General features: G+C 36.8%; 1 protein-coding gene across 1 annotated transcript; it reads left to right on the plus strand.

The window, feature by feature from the left end:
* Positions 1 to 5418: 5418 nt before the first annotated feature.
* LOC112803913 (uncharacterized) lies at positions 5419 to 5961 on the plus strand. Its single transcript, XM_025847366.1, has one exon. It carries the CDS (start codon positions 5419 to 5421, stop codon positions 5959 to 5961), a length of 543 nt encoding a protein of 180 aa, XP_025703151.1.
* The last annotated feature ends 13484 nt before the right edge of the window (positions 5962 to 19445 follow it).

Genomic DNA, 19445 nt, shown 5'->3' on the forward strand with positions numbered 1-19445 from the left:
AGAGGAGTTCTCGGGTGATTGGCTGAGTGACAAAAATCTTATTATTAATCAAAATTTTTTGGATTTCGGACCTTGGATGATGGTTTGAAAATTCCAAAAAACAAAAATAAGAGAAGCTACAACACGCTAGAAGACAAACCAATCAATCTAAGGACCTCGAAACAAATAAGGAAAGTTCTTATAATAACGGTAATCACATCATGGAAAAGATATCAAGGTTTAATGTGCTATTTGATGATAAGGAAGAGAAATTTCGCATGAATTAAATGCAGTCACTATTGAGCAAATCAATAACGTGCATAATGGGCCGGGTGAGCAAAATATGGCTTTAGATAAACAAATGAAGGATGATAGGCAAACCAATTTGGGCCAGATGGAAGAACTGGTTTTCACTAAAGCAAATGGGCCTATTGTTCAAATTTAGAAGAGAGCTTTTGCCGAAAAAAATCCTCAAACACAAAAGAAAGGCCACTCCTTTAACTTTGGACCTCAAAAAACGAGTAAACCAACAAAGCCTAAGATAAAAGAAGTTGAGAAGAAAATGGTCATTACTAAAAAATCTGTGGCCATGCACTACAAGAAAAAATAATATTTGTAACAAAAAATATTATTACAAAAAATCAAAATTTTGAAACAAAAGAATTTTGTAACAAAAAAAGGGTCGTTGCAGTATGTCCCGTTACAAAAAATTTTTGTAACAAAAAATGAAACTGTTACAATTTGAAGTAATATTTTGTAACAAATTTTTCTGATACAAAATACCAAAAGTTGTTACAAAAGTGATAACAAATTTTGATCTTCAAAATATTTTTTGTGACAATATATTTTTTCCTATCATAAAATTTTGTTACAAAATGTAACTTGATTTTGTAATATTTTTTTCTTTAGTTACAAAACACTATTTATTTTGTAATAATTTTTTTAATACAAATTACACACATAATTTGTCAAATTATATTATTTTTTAATTAATTAATATATTAACTAATTTACTCAATAAGTCAATATTTATATAATATATAATAACATAGATAGTTCAAATATCTTTCATTTAACTAAGATTGTTTTATAAATCTTCAACATATAAATTTTAAAGTACAAACTAACAAGACACATTGAAGAACCTTAATGAACTAGCTAGATACATAGGATAAGAAAAACAAGAAATTATAAATCTCTAAATATAAACTATAAATTACAAACTCCATCATGTTCATACATCTCCTTTCTTATGGAGAAGCTTCTAATAAGTGCTACACACCTGAAAAGACCACCAACCAAAAAATACTAGTTTAAAAAACAATATTTGTTTTTCCTTTAAAAATGCAAAAGAAAAACAAAAAACTATACTCGTATTATTCAACAATGAATATAAACTCTAAAATACTTACCATGTCCTTTCCCAACTCTTTTTCAGTTGAGCAACATATTGAGCAATTCTTTTGATGGCTTCCACCTATCGATGTAACAATTGAAGAGTAGAGTTTAGACCTTGACAAAATAATTGATTAAAAAAAATCTGCATAATCTCACACTATTAACTTAAATAATCATAATAATTATAATCATTTATACTAACTGTTTCCAGATTATGATAGAATATTTTTGCACAAATCACTTGTCATTGTTTACATAAGAAACAATATATAAAAAACAAGATATAAAAAAACTAAAATAAAAATTAGAAAAAAGATATAGCATTAATTATTACTTAGATTCTTTGTCAATAAGAGCACGGAAAAGGATAAATACCTACCAATTTTCAAAAACAATGAAGCATTATGTATCAAGTTGTATAACATTGGTTATTGTAGAACAAGCTTCTCAACATCTCTAATGTATAAAATACTGGGAGTAGTTTCTGAGATAGAAATCAAGACCTGCACAAAGAAAATATTCTTAGAACTTCTTTTTCCGAAATCTATGTAACAGAGTAGGTTGTTATCAAATATGAGATAATAGAAGTTTAAGAAAATTTAATCACCTTTTAAAGTGACAAAACAAATAGCTTTTCATCGAAACACAAGCTACTCATGCGCTTTAAAGGAGCTACAAACAAAATCTGAAATAGTAAGCATAATATTGCAGCACAATAAAAAGTAACACACTTATATTAGATGCAGCAGAGCCATTCCTCCTAAGCTTTAAAACAGTTTTCAAACCTTCAGCACTAACACTTTGTTGATGTAAAGTACCTATAAGATCAAATGTTATAAAATGAAATTAGCAATTAATATCTAGGACAAGATCAATAACAATATGATGTCAATTAACGCAATTCTAAAAAATTGTCTAGAAAATTTGAGCTTTACTTTCTCTTGTACCTATAGTTTCAAATTGTTCAGTTAGCACAAACATGTGTGAAAATCACACAGTCAACATAAACAAACGGTTCAACTCAAATTAAATGAGACCTGCAACATTGAAAATAAGACACTTTGCAGAGCATAGTTCTTCACGTCCTGTCACCTAAGGTTTGAAGTTCTATGAACAATGGCAGAGTTTTGCCAACATTAACAATCTGTTGAAATTCAAAATCATATTGCATTACCAACCAAAGGTATAAGCACATGCTTATCAAAGCATCAATTTTCTCATCACAGAAACTATACACACATCCTAAATATTCTATTCAACAAAAAAAATCAATATCCTTGGCAAAGGAATAAAAGAATTTATAACAACAAAAGATTTAGCTAAGTGATTTTTTAAACAACACAACAATAAATTCAGCTATTCAAGTATTAAACTCAACCCAGTGATGTTATCCAGCAACAAAATTCAACTCAATGATGTTATCCAACAACAAAAAAATTTGCTCAGGTTCAGCAATAATTCTAAAATACCAAATACTACGACAACAACAATAACCACCAGTCCACCATCATAAAATTCTAATTTCAAACCCTAAGATACACCGAAACTAACACTGAAAATCTGAAAGAACTGGGTCGAATGGAGCTCACCTGGGAAGCTGACCAACTGAACTAATGGCCGAAACAAGACCACTACCACTACAACTCAAGGGAGCAGATGCTGGTTCCGTCTGCTTCTGCAATTCACCATAATGGTATAAAAACAGCAACAAATCAATCCTAAACACTAATAATCAGAAAAACAAAAGCATCAATCAACCACTAAACCTACGTATATTACAATGTATCAACAAAATTTGAATGATCTGCCAACAAAATTTGGGAGGATAGTGTTTCTGATTCAGTTAATCAACATCATTAATCAGTTTCTCATTTAATTAAATTATAATCTAATGAGGCAATAAGTCAATAACTGAATAAATAAAAAAATAAAAAAAAATACCTGAAAAGAGGGAGACCAAGCACGACGAAGTAGAGTCTGGTAAGGGGAAGGCAGCAGCGATGGCGAGCCACGCCAGACGAGGGCGCGACGACGACGCGAGACACTATCACACAGAGGAGGCGATGAGCCAGGAAGGAGATGCACAGGGGCCGACGCGAGAGTCACGAGACGAAGAAGAGTAGCTCAGCGGTGGAAGTGAGCGGTGCTTTTTTGGGAGTGTGAGAGTCAGAGGCTCTCCTTCTTGAGTGAGATTGAGAGAGAGGTAGGGGGATGGGGGCTGCTGCTGCTCGAAGAGGGAGAAGGTAGCTTTTAGGTTTCACTTTTTTCCCTTCAGAAAGCCAAAACGACGTAGTTTCGTTGGGGAGAGGGGCAAAATAAAAAAGGGGCAAATTGCAGTATTAAGCCAGATGGGAGGAGAAATTACATGATTCAACTAAACACAAAAACGAGACATGAATCAACCAAAAGCATGTCTATATGTAATTCGAATCAAACCAACTCGAACTATAAACAGGAGTAATTCGAATTAGGGCTGTTCGAATTACGAGGGAAGGGAATTCGAAGCTAATCAATTAGAACCATACATGCATGAATTCATAGGTAATTTGAATAGACCTGATTCGAATTATATGGTGAGCAAATCATTAGGCAGTTCGAATCTAGCTGATTCGAATTATATATATATATATATATATATATATATATATATATATATATATATATATATATATTTCTAATTATGAAGCCTCAGACGTGTATAAGTATGATGTGAATGTGAATTCCTCTCATTCAAGTGACAAAATGGCTAGTGAGGAGAGTTTTGTAGTGTTTGTGCTTTACAGAGGGTCCATTAAGAGAAAAATACGCTCTGGTGTGAAGTTCACTAATAAAGATCATCTGAGTATTTTTATGAGACCTACGATGAGATTCGATGACTTCTTGAATTCTATAATACAGAAACTTGGGTTGCAAGGCGTGAAATGGGTTCAGAAGTTATTCTAGCGCATTCCGATCTCAGTGTTGCGAGATGACGTTAAGAACGATTGTTTCATCATAGGGAGTGACGAGGATTTGCATGTCCTCTTCCATCGTCGTCGGCAGTTTCCCGAGGTCAGGACACCTGAGCTGTTGCCAAAGTTGGTTGATGTGGTATCTAGCTCGGGGGGTTCGAACAGGAATACCCAAACATAGGCATGGTAGCCAGTTCTAGCTCGAGACCTATTGGTGCATCTTCGTCTGTGCCTGTGAATGCACCTCGAGACGAGCTTGTCACCTCTCTTGTCGCCTCTCTGTCAACTACAGTGGTGGCGGAGAGGTTGGTATCGTGGATAGGGTGCCGATTTCTTTTACAGTGTGGGACACCGGCTGGTATAGGTGATGCATTGCTAGATGATGATGACAATGATGATGTGGAGTCGAACCTCATTGCTGATGATAGTGGCGATGACATTGCAGCGAGTAATCCAGCTGGGGCTAGCAGTGGTTCTAGCTCTGGGACTCAGCATTACCCTTTGCACTTTTCATCTTTGGACTTGGATGCCATGAAATAGAAGGGAGTTTCTGGGGAACCCATTGGATTTGGTGCTAGAGATACCCAGGGTACTGGAGGTCTTACAGAGTTTCAGGTTGGTCAGCAGTTTCAAGATAAAGAGGAGGCTGTGTTAAGCGTGAAGACGTATAGCATCCGATGCGGGGTACGGTACAAAGTGGTGAATCCGATTATCGCAGGTACGTTGGGAAGTGTACCGAATTTGGGAACCGGTGCACATAGTTGATTAGGCTAAGTCTCCGGTAGCGCAAGGGTATTTGGGAGGTAAAACGGTACAACGGACCTCATACTTGTCTCGCGACGTCGATCTCGAGCGATTACAGGAGTCTTGATTATCATGTGATCTCGGCCTTCATCATGGCAATGGTTAGAGCTGATGCATCTGTCTACATTAAGGCAACCTGCTGAATGCGACAGAGAGACACTTTGAGTTCAGGCCGACTTATAGGAGGGTTTGGTTGGCCAAGCAGAAGGTTGTCGCCCATATTTATGGAGATTGGGATGAGTCATACAACGAGCTACCGTGATGGGTCTTAGGTGTGTAGCTGACGATGCCTGGTAGTGTTGCAGTGTTGAGGACGAGTCCTGTTCGAGTGGGGGGGCAGGTGGACGGCTCGCAAGCCTATTTTCACCGACTTTTTTGGACGTTCCCACCAAGTATTAAGGCATTCCGGCATTGCAAGCCGTTGATAAGTATTGACGGGACCCACTTGTATGGTAAATACGGTAGTACATTGCTCGTTGCGATTGCACAAGACGGGAACTCCAACATACTGCCTGTTGCATTCGCACTTGTGGTGGGTGAGAATGCGGAGTCCTGGTTGTTTTTTCTATCCCATCTCCGCCAGCACGTGACCCCGCAACGGGGTATCCTGATGATATCAGATAGGCACAACGGTATCAAGGCTGCACTTGAGGCTCCTGACGAAGGTTGGCTACCACTTGTTGCATACCGTGCATTCTGTATTCGACATGTGGCCGCAAATTTTGCCCTTACATTTAAGGATAAGGATGCAAGGAGGCTTCTTGTGAATGCAGCGTATGCCAAGATTGAGGTGGAATTTGATTACTGGTTTGATATTCTACGGTCTTAAGACCCTGCCATGTGTGACTGGACTAACGGGATTGACTATTCGTTGTGGACTCAGCATCGAGATGAGGGTAGGAGATTCAGACACATGACACCAAATATCTCCGAGTGTGTTAATTCCATCCTAAAGGGGTCAGGAACCTTCTGGTGTGCTCACTAGTGAAGGCCACTTACGGGAGGTTGGCAAAGCTATTCGTTCGCAAGGGGAGAGAGGCAGAGGCCTAGCTGGGAACTGGACAGCAGTTCAGTCAACATCTGGTGAAAAGTATAGAGGCTAATCTGAAGACGTTGAGGTGCTTCATGGTGACTTTGTATGACATAAATAATTCTGAGTTCACCGTCCCAGAGACCACTCCTATTGGGTCATTCTCACTTGGTAGTTACAGAGTATCACTTAGGTCTCAGACATGTGATTACGGATATTTTCAGGCACTTCATTATCCTTGCTCTCACGCCTTAGCATGTTGTGGGTATTCACGGCTCACCTGGCAACCGTACGTCCACCAGGTGTAACATCTTAGCTCGGTGTTCAGTGGTACCGGATGAGATTCATCCCATCCATCCCTGAGGGTTTTTGGCCACTGTAAGATGGACCCACAGCCATACCAGATCCCACCAAGAGGCGTGCGAGTGAGGGGCATCCTAGGACCACCAGGATTCGGACTAGTATGGACGAGGCTGATCCAAACAGGCCCAAGAGATGTGGTCTGTGCAGACAACTAGGACACACGCGTCGAAGCTGTCCATAGGGCGGTGTCACCACGGGGACCGGGGTCGATGTGTAGTTGTTGGTTTAGTTGTTTTAGTTTCGTGTTTACACTTGAGTATGTTAGCTATTTCCTAATTCAGTTCGCTTTATTTAGTTTATGTACTGTGTTATTCGATTTGTTCTTTTTTCAACTATTGTCTTATGTTATGTTGAAGCCTATTTTGGTCCGCAATGAATCATATTACATGGCCTATTAAAAAAATGTATGATATTGTTATGTGCTATACATTATTGTCGCCAACGATAAGCATGAGGAAACCATAATATTCAGAACACACGTAATAGATTTAATGTACGTAACACGAAGTCAGTTTCAACATAAGTCATACAAACTACTAACATAACTCATACAACATAAGTAACACAAAGTACAATGGGTCCATAACTCATATAACATAAAGCAACTAAGCATGACAAATTAAAAACTAAGACATAAAAACTAAGGACCACAGCTCAACGCTAAACCCAATTTCTCGTAAGTCATCTGAATAAATGCAAACCCCTGAAGCATCGTCATGGTCGTCGGACCTTCTGGCCTCTCTAGGCTAGCGGCTCCTCATCATCCTCTTTGTCTAAATCATCCTCCTGTGCAGCCTATGGGGGTGGCCTAGCTGGTCCTGGCTTAGCCTGTGGGGAGGCCCCAAACGGTCCTGTCTTTGGGCGTGGGGGCCCTAGACGGTCCTGCGACTGCCTGTGGGGCAGCAGTGTAGGCAGACAGAAGAGTACCACCTAAAGCAAAATGCTCATGAGTCGGACTTGAGGGAGGCTCGTTCAGGTCCACATCTAGGTGAGCCTACGTGCCGGTGGGATGTGTCCTTCGACATGCTGCAACATCATCCTGCATGATGGCACTATCATGAACTGCCTGGTCGTCGCTGGGGACACCAACAAAGTAATCGCCAAAAGGCCCTCCTCCTTCTCTCCCGCCACCATCACCCAAGTCGTTGCCCGCACCAGAATCATACTAATCTCTACCTAAAGCTCCTCGACCACCTCCGCCCGGGGTACCGCCTCCTAGTCCACCGCCACCTCCACCATCATGCCCTCTGTCGTCTCTCCCACCACCCCCATCATGATCTCCAATGTCGTCATCTTCATCATGACGACCGTTGTCGTCATGTCCACGATGGACTCTGCATCGTCCACCACGTCCCCTGCGTCTGCCACCACCATTTCCCTTGGCGTCTCCCTCTGCCATAGCCTGGTCGAGCCACCTCTACTCATGCTGGCTCCTACATGTCCCAAGACAAGCTCTCCGCTCAACACGACACCTATCCGGAACATCATCCACCCGATCCATGTCAGGCACTCGTCCAACACCTCGCTGTGTCACCTCGACCAGAATAGGCACGGCTCTGGGGTTACTAAGATATAGCTCAGGTGACAGGAATCTCTTACCATGCTGGACCCATCAATCCAGAAAATCATGTGATAGTCATGGGTTTGGAACAACATCAAACCGAAGCACATGATCCGCCCGGCTCTCCCAATGAAGGTGCCAGAACTGCAAGTTGTACGGAAACCAACAATCAACACCTCTGCTATCCTTCGACATCAAGAAGTCGATGTCGAGTGCAGGCTGGGGTTGAGGCTGTACACCACCAAGCTGCGGTAGCACGCGATTTATCTGGTGCCACTCTATGACGGCAAAATATATCAGTGCCATCACACACCGCAATAACGCCGTATGCCAAGGCTCCAATATCTCCGAATGCACAACCTGAAGAATGTCAGGAGAGCTGTACGGCATCCAAATAAACTGCTAATACAAACCGTCATCGTTTAGCCATGCACACTTGCTAATCTAAAAGAGATGATAATTAAAAGAAGTGGTTCAGATACTTACATCCCCAACCAGTAAAAGGTTTATCCTGAGCCTCCATATCGTAACTCGAGGTCCTTTCTCGCTCGCTGTAGGATTGTGACCTGACCACCTGCAACCCACGCCCATGTTATCACGAAATGAAAATAACACCAAGTAATATAACATTAGATATGTAGATATAATAAAATAATAGCATATGATAGAATAAATTAATAGTACCTTGAGGCCAAGAGCCAGCTAAACGTATCATATCCAGTCGGTCTAAATTTAGGAAATCGTCAGAACATCCATGACTGAAGTAGCTGTAAAGGTCCGGCTAACTTCACAATGTGTCTGTTCGCCACGCAGCACATACACTGGTATAACCACGAGAGAGCAGCTGATCCCTAGCTGTACCCACCCATGTCCTCAAGCCTAGCTATATATGAGAGACACATAATGTGAATGCGGTTACCGGACTTATCGACAAATAGTTGAGTCCCTAACAGCATCATGATATAGGCCCGGGCATACCTTCTAACAGTGGGCTCATCGGCTCCCTCGGGAAGCTCTCCAAATGTCTCCTGCAACCAGCTGCAGTTCACTGCAAACTTCTGGATTTGGTTCGCATGAGGTACCATACTAAGCAACTCCTGGAACCATACCCAAGCTGGCCAACCACCCTCGATATACGTCTAAAAATCTATCAGGTAACCACTAATATAATGCCCATCGATCGGCAATCCTAACTGGTACGTCACGTCCTGCAATGTAATAGTGCACTCCCTAAACGGCATATGGAACGTGTGTGTCTCCAGACGCCAGCGCTCCACGAACGCACTAACCAGAGGCTCATCTAGCCTAAACCATCTCTCATTCAACCTCGCAAGATGGTACAAGCCGGCCATCTGCAAGTACAGAACGTACCTCTCATCCAGACGCATACCCTGCTGTCGTCGCATGCTCGAAATGCATCGGTGGGATTGCAATAAGAATGTACCACAATGTCTCTCAGCTCAGAACATATTCATACGACATCATTCACTAATGCACACTACCAAGTAATATAACATCTTAACATGGAAACTAACACCATATATCCATCAAACTGGGCCTATTAAGCAAATGCCTTGAAATCTTATTTCTTAAAAAAAAGGAAAAATATTACGATACAAAAATTTGGATTACTTATTGCTATTCATGTTAAAAAATAATTTTACTTTTATAAAGTTTCACCCATTGTTTTCCTTACTTCTCACACTATCCTATTTATTTGTGATCACTAATAAACCACTAGCAAAACCACTTATATAACAATCATATCTAACTTAACGATACTACATAATGACTACCATTCTAACATATTAAAGGCAAGCATACAAAAAAATGCCTTAAATCTTAAATTAAACGGAAAAGTTCGCACTAACCTCCTCATTGATGACACCGGCTATATGAGCGACTCCATCCAAATGATAAAATTGGTCTGGGTTATCCTCCATCAGCTGAATATCCTGTTTAACCCTTTGTTGGATTCGTTTGGAAACATTTTTCTCTGGAATTTGGTGGGTCAGGAGTTTGAAATGGTGGTTCGAATGAGGTTTCCTCGAACTATATTTATAGGCAAAACCATTGTAATTCGAATTGGGTAGTTTCGAAATACCATGGGTAGCTAATTGGGAGTAATTCGAATCAGCATGTTTTGAATTACTATGGTTTTCGAAACATGGTGCTAGTTCGAAACATACCGATTCGAACTAGTGTGGGTAAGTGTGTGTGTGTGTAATTCGAATCAGAGTAATTCGAATTACTATGATGATTTGATTGATGACTAATTCAAATTGCTCCAATTCGAATTACTATGTGCACATAAAATTCGAATTAATCTGATTCGAATTACTGTTTATTGGCATAATTCGAATGTGTCTAATTCGAACTGCATAGAAACGTCCTCCTGGTAGATCCTTGTCACGTTTTTCTCTTTGACAGAATTGTGTAAAATCTAACTCAACTTGGTTGATATGCGTGTTTTGCAACGAACCAGTCCAAGTTTTAACCCAGTCGGTTCACGGGTTAGAATTAGGATTTTTATTTTTTATATTTGTTTTTATTTTTAAATTTTAACTATTTTTATTTATGTTGAATAATTAGTTTTTTAATTTAAAAATTAATTTTTAATCAACATTTAAGATTTAATTATTAGTAAAATTATATATTAATTTTATAAAAAATATAAAATAATATATACCATTTTTAAAATAAATCATTTAATCTTTGATTTTTTATAAAAAATAATTAATTAACACAAATAATATTTTAAAAAATAAAATATTTAAAATAAAATAAAATTATCTTAAAGATTTTAATATTTTAAAATAATTTATTTGTTACAAAAATTCTTGTATTTTGTGACAAACAAATAACTTGTTATAAACAATATTGAATTTTGTGACAAATTAATTTTTTGTTACAAAATATTTTAAACTTTTGCAACAACTTCATCTTTTGTTACAAAATATTTTAAAATTTTGCAACAAAACACTGGTTCATTACAAAAGCCAATATAATTTGTAACAAAAAAAATTAAGTTGTTACAAAATATCAAAATGTTTTGTAACAAATTGTATTATTGTTACAAAATATTATTATTATGTAACAATTACTAATTTTTTGTAACAATTTTAAATTTGTTTCAAAGTTTTTGTTACAAATATTCTATTTTCTCGTAATGATGACCCAGCCTCGCTCTTTCGTATCAAAAAACCCCGAAACGGTGGAAATGGAACAACAGATGCTCGAAAGCATGCAAGACTACAAAGGGAGCATAACCAATTGGCCGATTTCAATGTTCTAATCGAGAAATTCATGGAGGCTCATGTTGTGAAGAATGTATTCTTAAATCGGGGGGAATCGTCGACGGGAGTGAGGGGCCAGTCAACGTACAAAGAGAACCCTTCACTAAACAAGCTACTGGAATCCTCACCACCGAATTGGAGTCTCCATCATGGGGAAGAAGGTCAGACCATGACGAACCCGACAAATTTGGGTGTTATGGCTCAAGAACTATGTTAAACGGCTGTGGTCTTGTGACCCCTTCTTCTTTATTACTGCTTTTATGAATCTTTTTGCCTGGAACTATAGGGGGGCAGGGGAAAAAATCTTCTCCAGCCTTATCAGAGACTTGCAAAAAGAGTATAAGGTTAGTTTTTCAATTCTTACTGAAACTCATATAAGTGGTTCTCGAGCAAGTTAGTGTGGGAGAAATTTGGGCTTGATGGCTATTTTATTGAAGAGGCTAGAGGGCAGTCTGGGAGTATTTGGTGCCTCTGGGATACTAGTATCTAGAGAGTGGATATAATTAGCCATAATTACCAGATGATTAACATGAAAGTAAACTATGAAAATAATGAACCGTGGCTACTTTTTGCTATTTATGGTAGCCCCCAAAAGGTTAATCGCAGAAACCTTTGGAATAATATTTGTGATCTCAATCGTCAAAATAATCTTTCTTGGTGTCTGATTGGGGATTTTAACGCTACTCTTCACAATCATGAATGAAGAGGTGGTTCTAATAAAAATAGATATGCTTGTGAGGATTTTCAACCTTGTGTCTCTGAGACTAGGCTACTTGATTTGGGTTTCTCCGGTTGGCCATTTACCTGGAAAAGGGGAGGTTTGTATAAACGGTTAGACCGTGGGCTTTGTAACCTAGACTGGCAAATTCGGTTTCCAAACGCTTATGTTAAACATTTGCCCAGCTTTAAATCCGATCACTTCCCCCTGTGTCTTTGCTTTTCTTCCCATAATAATGTTAATGATGGCCGTAGACCATTCAGATTTATGGCTGCTTGGCTATTTCACCCCGACTTCTCCAACATGGTTAGTAGTAATTGGAATTTGGAGGACTCTTGGTCTGAATGCATTTTAAACTTTCAAAAATCGATTAAGTCCTGGAATTTTAATGTCTTCGGTAATATTCTAAAAAGGAAGAGCAGAATTATTAGGTGATTAAATGGGATTACAGCCAGCATGAACTCCCAGAATAATTATTTTCTTCAAGAACTTACAGTCTTCTCTTTGGAGGGAATATGAAAAAATTCTTATTCAAGAAGAAATGATGTGGTTTCAGAAATCTAAATGTAAGTAGATTGAATTTGGAGATCGCAATACTAAGTACTTCCATGGGACTACATTAGCTAAAAGAAGGAAAAATAAGGTGTTCGGTCTTCAAGACATGGATGGTAACTGGGTAAGCGATAAAACTGCTTTGGAGGACATGGCATCTACGTTCTTCTTTAAACTTTATTCGGATGATACCCCGGCTGCTGATTTTATCCTGAGGAACCCCTTTCCAGCCCTTCCTCAAGAAAACTTGGAAGCCATGGGTAGTATATTCTCTCTCTCTAAAATTGAAGAGTCGATTTTCAATATGGGGAGCCTTAAAGCACCAGATATTGATGGTATTCAAGCAATCTTCTACCAAAATCAATGGCATAAAGTTGGTTTGGACCTAGTCAAGCTTATTGAGAAAATATTTGTTACTCCTGAGAAAGTAGGGAAAATAAATGAAACTCTTATAACGCTTATTCCAAAAGTGAAACCAGTTATCAATCTGAAGCAAATGCGTCCGACCAATTTACGCAATGTTTTCTATAAGGTGATCACCAAAACCCTGGCCATGAGAAGAGTTATGGATAAGGTTATCAGTTTTACACAATGTAGTTTTGTACCGGGAAGACAGAGCTCGGATAATATCATCATTACTCAAGAGATTATTCACTTTATGAGGAACAAAAAGGGTCCAAAAGGTTGAATGGCTATCAAAATTGATTTAGAAAAAGCTTACAACAGGTTGAAGTGGAGCTTCGTTTGGGAAACCCTCACAAATAAAGGACTTCCTCCCAATATCATTGAGCTTATTTATACGTGTATTTCCACTACTAGAATGAGAGTTCTATGGAATGGCGATGCCTTAAATGAGTTCCGCCCTTCTAAAGGTATCTGCCAAGATGATCCAATATCTCACTACATCTTTGTTCTCTGTATGGAAAGACTATCTCATCTTATTAACACTGCGGTTAGTATGGAATTTTGGAAGCCTATTCAGCTAAATTGGGAGGCTCCCGAGCTTTCTCATCTTTTTTTTTGTGGATGACCTAATACTTTTTTAGGAAGCAAATATGGAGCAGGTAGACATTATCAAGAGAATTTTAGAAGCGTTTTGCACAAGTTCTGGTTAGAAAATCAACAGTGAAAAAATCAGTTTTTTCTCTAAAAATGTGGGGCACCAAGTGAGACATGATATTAGTAATTTCTTAAACTTCTCTAGAACTAATGACATGGGTAAATACTTGGGTGTTCCAATAATTCACTCTAGAGTGACAAAGGATATGTACAAGGAGATCGAAGCTAAGATCAAGAGAAGACTTAACAATTGGAAAGCCTCCTTCCTCTCCCTAACAGTGAGAACTATTTTGGTGATATCTGTCCTCTTTGTTATGCCTTTCTATACTATGCAAACTGCTCTATTACCTACTGTTACTTGTAATTTTGTTGATCGTAATTGCAGGAGCTTTATTTGGGGAGAAGCAGCGCAATCCAAAAAAGTTCATCTCTTAAACTGGCGGACAGTTATTAAACAATGACCGCTGATGGTCTTGGCGTTAGACATGCCAAAGATCTAAATCGAGCATTCATGATGAAAGTGGGATGGGGTCTGATCGAAAAAAAAGACTCCCTCTGGTCGAAAGTCTTGAGGGCAAAGTACAGTTGCGGCAATGATATTATTCCTCTCATCAGAAGGAGGAAAAATGAATCTAATTTATGGAAGGGTATTTGCTCTACTTGGAAGGATGTCCAGGCCAATTCAATTTGGCGCATAGGAAGCCTAAATAAGCTCCACACTCAGGTAAGTGATATCTCTGATTTAGGAATTTTACTTACGGATTTTTTCACTGTTTTAGGGGGCTGGAACATAGACAAACTGAAGAGCTTGCTTCTGGAAATGGCGGTTCAGAAGATAGTGGCCATGTCTCCGCCTTCGGCTTGCAAGAAAGGTGACCAGGTTGCATGGGCGAACTCCTCTGATGGAACTTTTTTCTTGAAATCTGCTTATAACTCATTACAAGAGAACCAGACAGTCTATAGTCATATCTTCAAGCTCATCTGGAGATGGAAAGGCCCAGAAAAAATCCGCTATTTTCTATGGTTAGTAGCCCATAATGCTATTCTCACCAATGTCGAAAGGTATAGAAGACATTTATCCCATGATGCTGCCTGTCCTCGGTGCCCTCATAGTAATGAAACAGCTTTGCATGTGCTTAAGGACTACCATTTTGCTAGAGATACTTGACATTTACTTTAGTCCCAAATTCTTGTAAGAGATTTTTTCAACCTTAACCAGCTGAAGTGGCTTATTCAGAATCTGTTGATTCCTAGTGATTGGCCTATTTAGTTTGGAGTGATTTTATCATCTTTATGGTATTCTAAAAACAAATACGTGTTCGAAGAAAAGAGTTTTCATCCTAATGGGGTGGCTAGGTCTATTGTCAGTAGGAACTTTTATTATGCTCTAATGATGAAGGCCAACATTACTTCAAAAAAGACCAACACCGATCGATAGTTGATTCGGTGGTGCCCTCGAATGATCTATTCATGAACATTAATATGGATGGTTCTTTCTTCAATCAAACAGGTAATACAAGTTGTGGAGGTGTTGTCCGTAATCATTTGGGTAGGTTTGTCACGAGCTTTTCTTACCATTTAGGGGATGTTCAATCATGCAATCTGAACTATGGGGGATAATTAAAGGACTAGAAATTGCTACCGCTAATGAGTTCTATCCTGTGATTATTGAGTCGGATTCTGATATGGCCATTAATTTTGTTAAGCATGGGTGTCCTGCCCAACATTCGTGTGCAACTCTTCTTGAAGATATTGCGATTCTTGTAAAAAAAAATTTTCAGGTGCGTTGGAACCACATCCTTCGGAAAGCAAATTCGGTAGTAGATATTTTAGCCAAGAAATGACAAGATCTTCTTTATGGGCTCCATATTTTTTATGCTCCCCCTTCATATACTATTCATGCACTATTTTCTGACGTCATGGGTACCTTCAGGTTGAAAGGTTGCAAGTAATGCTTTTTTAGTGTTTATTTTAGTTTGTGTTTTTCTTGCTGCTGTTGGGGTTTATGACCCCCTTTTCCTATAAAAAAAAACTAAAATATTTGATGATAAATTTACTTATCTTTAGAAACAAATTGATTCTTGTATTGGCTATATACTATCTTGCTTGATATAGATAAATGCATAAAATATTAGTTAATTAAAGTGATTTTTAGTTCGATCTAAATAGAAATTATTTTGCATATGAATAAATATATGGTATCTTTGTTAAAATTGTTATTTAGAGTATTTTGTAAAAACGTAGATATGCAAAAATATTGGCACAATACGCACCCTGCGAGTTGGATTTATAGAGATTTCGCATAGAGTTTTAAGACACTTTAACAAGAATTTTCAGTAAAATTTTTTCACCGGACTCCTGTAGAGAATATTACTAACATTCTTTAAAATATCACTCTCTATGGTCTTACAGAGCTTGTATTGTAATTCCGTGAACGTTATAGGGCACGGAACCACAAACGAAAATATATTCTCACACGCAAAACTCACTCCCTCATATGTATTTTGTATAATTTCATCGTTGTAGTAAATCACTATATTTACAGTGTCATTCATCACATCAACAATGTAGAAAAATACCTTTCTCACAATGAAGTAAAATGGTAACGAGTTTCGATTTTTATAGGTAGAGTACTCATCTCGCAAGTTACGTGTTACAATGCCATCTAACCAGCGTTTGACACGTATCCAACATGTAGGGTGCATGTTGTCTAGATGGTCGCCACGTGGACAACAAGCATGATACGTGTTGCTCCTGATTTGAACACGTGTCCATCACGCTGCATGTGCGTTGAGTCAGCACATGACTTATGTGTTACACCTGCTATATCTACAACGTCCACCCACCTGTATATACACCAGAAAGCTCCATTTCCAGCAAAAACTCACATCTTTTCTCCATATTAAAATTTTTTATCCCAACCTAAACCTAAAAGAATTTTTCAAAGAAAAACGTATACGGTAAAGCAACAAAAATACACTCGAATAATTTTGTCACTAACAAAAATGCATTCAAATTTTGTTATCAACAAAACTCCCTCAAATAATTTAAAAACACGACAAAAATGCACAACATTAAATATGTATTTTTAAAAAAAACTTAGAGATTGAATTTTAATGCGATTTTTTGCAAGTATGATTAGAAAAATGAAATATTTTTTTTCTTAAAATTTGGTGATTTTTTATTAAGTATATTTTTTTCATGATTTTTTTCAGCAACTAATAATAATTTTAAAAAATTATTTAAAATATATTTTAAACAAAAAATCACTAAATTTTAAGAATAAATATCTTATTTTTTTAATTATGTTAGCAAAAATCGCATCAAAATCCAATTTCTAAAGTATTTTTTAAAAAATACATATTTAATATTGAATATTTTTATCGCGTTCTAAAATTATTTAAAGATATTTTAGTTGATAGCAAAATTTAGGTACATTTTGATCAGTAATAACATTATTTGAATGTATTTTTAATAGTTTATCCAAACATATATTAAACAAATCTTGGAAGAATTTTACAATTATTTCGAGGGAAAATGAGTTCCTCAAACATTACAACTCTAGATTGTCTTTGAAAATTTATAACAGTGAACATGTTTCATCCTTCCATTAGTCTTTCATACCATTCATATAGTGATTTATAAGTCGATCACAATTTTTTCAGAAAAACCAACTTGTCTTGTTACTTTTTTTAATCAAAGGCTTATTAGTTCCAAAGAATTATATTATAATATATTATATAACTCGATGATAATATAGAATTTGTCTTAAATCAATTTTTAAAAGAGAAATATTAAATCAAAGTGTAAAATATATTTTTTTACTTAAAATTTATTAAAAAGTTTAAAAATATTTTTAAATTATTTTATTTTAATTTTATCCTAAAATTTTTTATTTATATCAAATATATTTTGGATGATTAATTTTTTAAAAAATTTAAGACTAATTCAACAATAATTTTATAAAAATAACTTTTAACACAAATAAACTAAATATAATTGATTTATTCAAAACTTTTTGAAATTTAATTATCATAAATATATTTGATGCAACTCAAAATTTATTTGGACAAAATTAAAATAAAATAAAATTTAGTGATATTTTTAAATTTTTTAAAACAAAATATAATTTACTTTAAATCAAAAGTAATCGCATAATTTGTATTAAAATATTAGAATCTAGTAACTTTCTACACGGATAATAACTTGAATAAAAAGATGGTATACCTAATAGATTATGCAATTATATAGGAAATGATTATTAGAAAGTAGTTAGTCTTTAACATTTTATATATACAAGCGACGAATTATTAATTTATAACAAGTGTGTAATATACTTTATTCAACGTCCAAACACGCATTTTTCCCCCAAGATATATTTATTTAATATATTTAGAAGCACAAGTGGTGATTGTGGAAACAAAAAAGGTTGGTGTTTGTTGTAATTTTATGTTGGGGTCAAAGCTTAGTGTAAATTTGGTGGAGATGGATGTGGACATGTGAAATAGGCTGCGTCAAACTCAAATACTTGTGACTTGCGAGGGAAATTTAATAAAAACAATATTTTTTTTAAAAAGAAAATTACAGATAAACCCCCCCTTTTTTCTCTCTCTTCCTAATTCCTATTGATGTAATTAATTGTCTTGAATCTTGATGATTAAGGATCAAAGTAAATATTCTTTACTCAAATGATTAGGTAGGCCTAATTAACACTATGATCTTTTATGGAGTCAGACAAATGTTAAAGATAGTAGATAGATATCATTCAGACAAATGTTTTTTGCCTAGTCAATTTGTTTTTTTGGGAATTGGCTACAGTAAGGAAAGTTGAGCATGGCACTGCAAGATATTTGTTAAAAGATGTCAATTCTGTAGTGAGGATGAGAGTCATACAATAGACAGGTTTTTCATTCTATATCCCTGTTTTTTAATAATTGAAAACATGTCCAGGAGATTAAATACAAGTATGCTGAGCTGTATGTTTTTTTTTTCCTGGTATTATAATGGAGCAGTTGGATGTTATTAGTGTGGACATGGAGATATTGGGCTTTGGTTGAAAAACTGTAGCAGGTTGGGTATTTATTTGGAGTTGAGAGTTGGGTTTGAAATGAAATGAATGGGAAAAAAGTGTTTAATGCTAATGGAGCTTAAGGTTGGTCTGAGTCCAAGTGGGTGGAGTTTAAATATTTTTTTCATCGGAAAAAAAAAGCTTAATAGGTTAGAGTGTTGGAATGGGCCTATTTGTATAGGTTGGAAAAAAGAATTCAATAATAAAAGTTTAATACTAGCTATCGGTAAGAATTAAGGATGTGTTCGTCTCAATAGGAGAATTTTCTCTCTCAATAGGAGAGTTCTTCTAGAACACCAGGTTCTTCTCCAATAGGGAGTTCTCATCAACCTACATTTACACCAGCATTCTAACTAGTTTATCAAGCTCCTTTCTTTAACTTCTGCACTAGTAGCAACACATAAAACCTGCAAGAAAGAAGCAACAGTAAGTGAGAGTAAAGTTGGACATGGACTCTATAGAAGGAAAAGTAATCAGTCTCAACAAATCAGGGGAACTAGGATTCAAAGTCGACTGTCTTAACATAGTGGGCAAAGTTATCTCTGATAAAGAGATAGGTTACAAGGCTTGCAGAAATGCTTTATTGGGGATGTGGGGCAATCCACCAGGAGTAGCTGTCACTGAAATAGGATCAAAGAAGATACTTTTCAGCTTCAAAGATAGGAA

Source organism: Arachis hypogaea, chromosome 5, assembly GCF_003086295.3.
Source record: "Arachis hypogaea cultivar Tifrunner chromosome 5, arahy.Tifrunner.gnm2.J5K5, whole genome shotgun sequence".
NCBI lineage: Eukaryota > Viridiplantae > Streptophyta > Magnoliopsida > Fabales > Fabaceae > Arachis > Arachis hypogaea.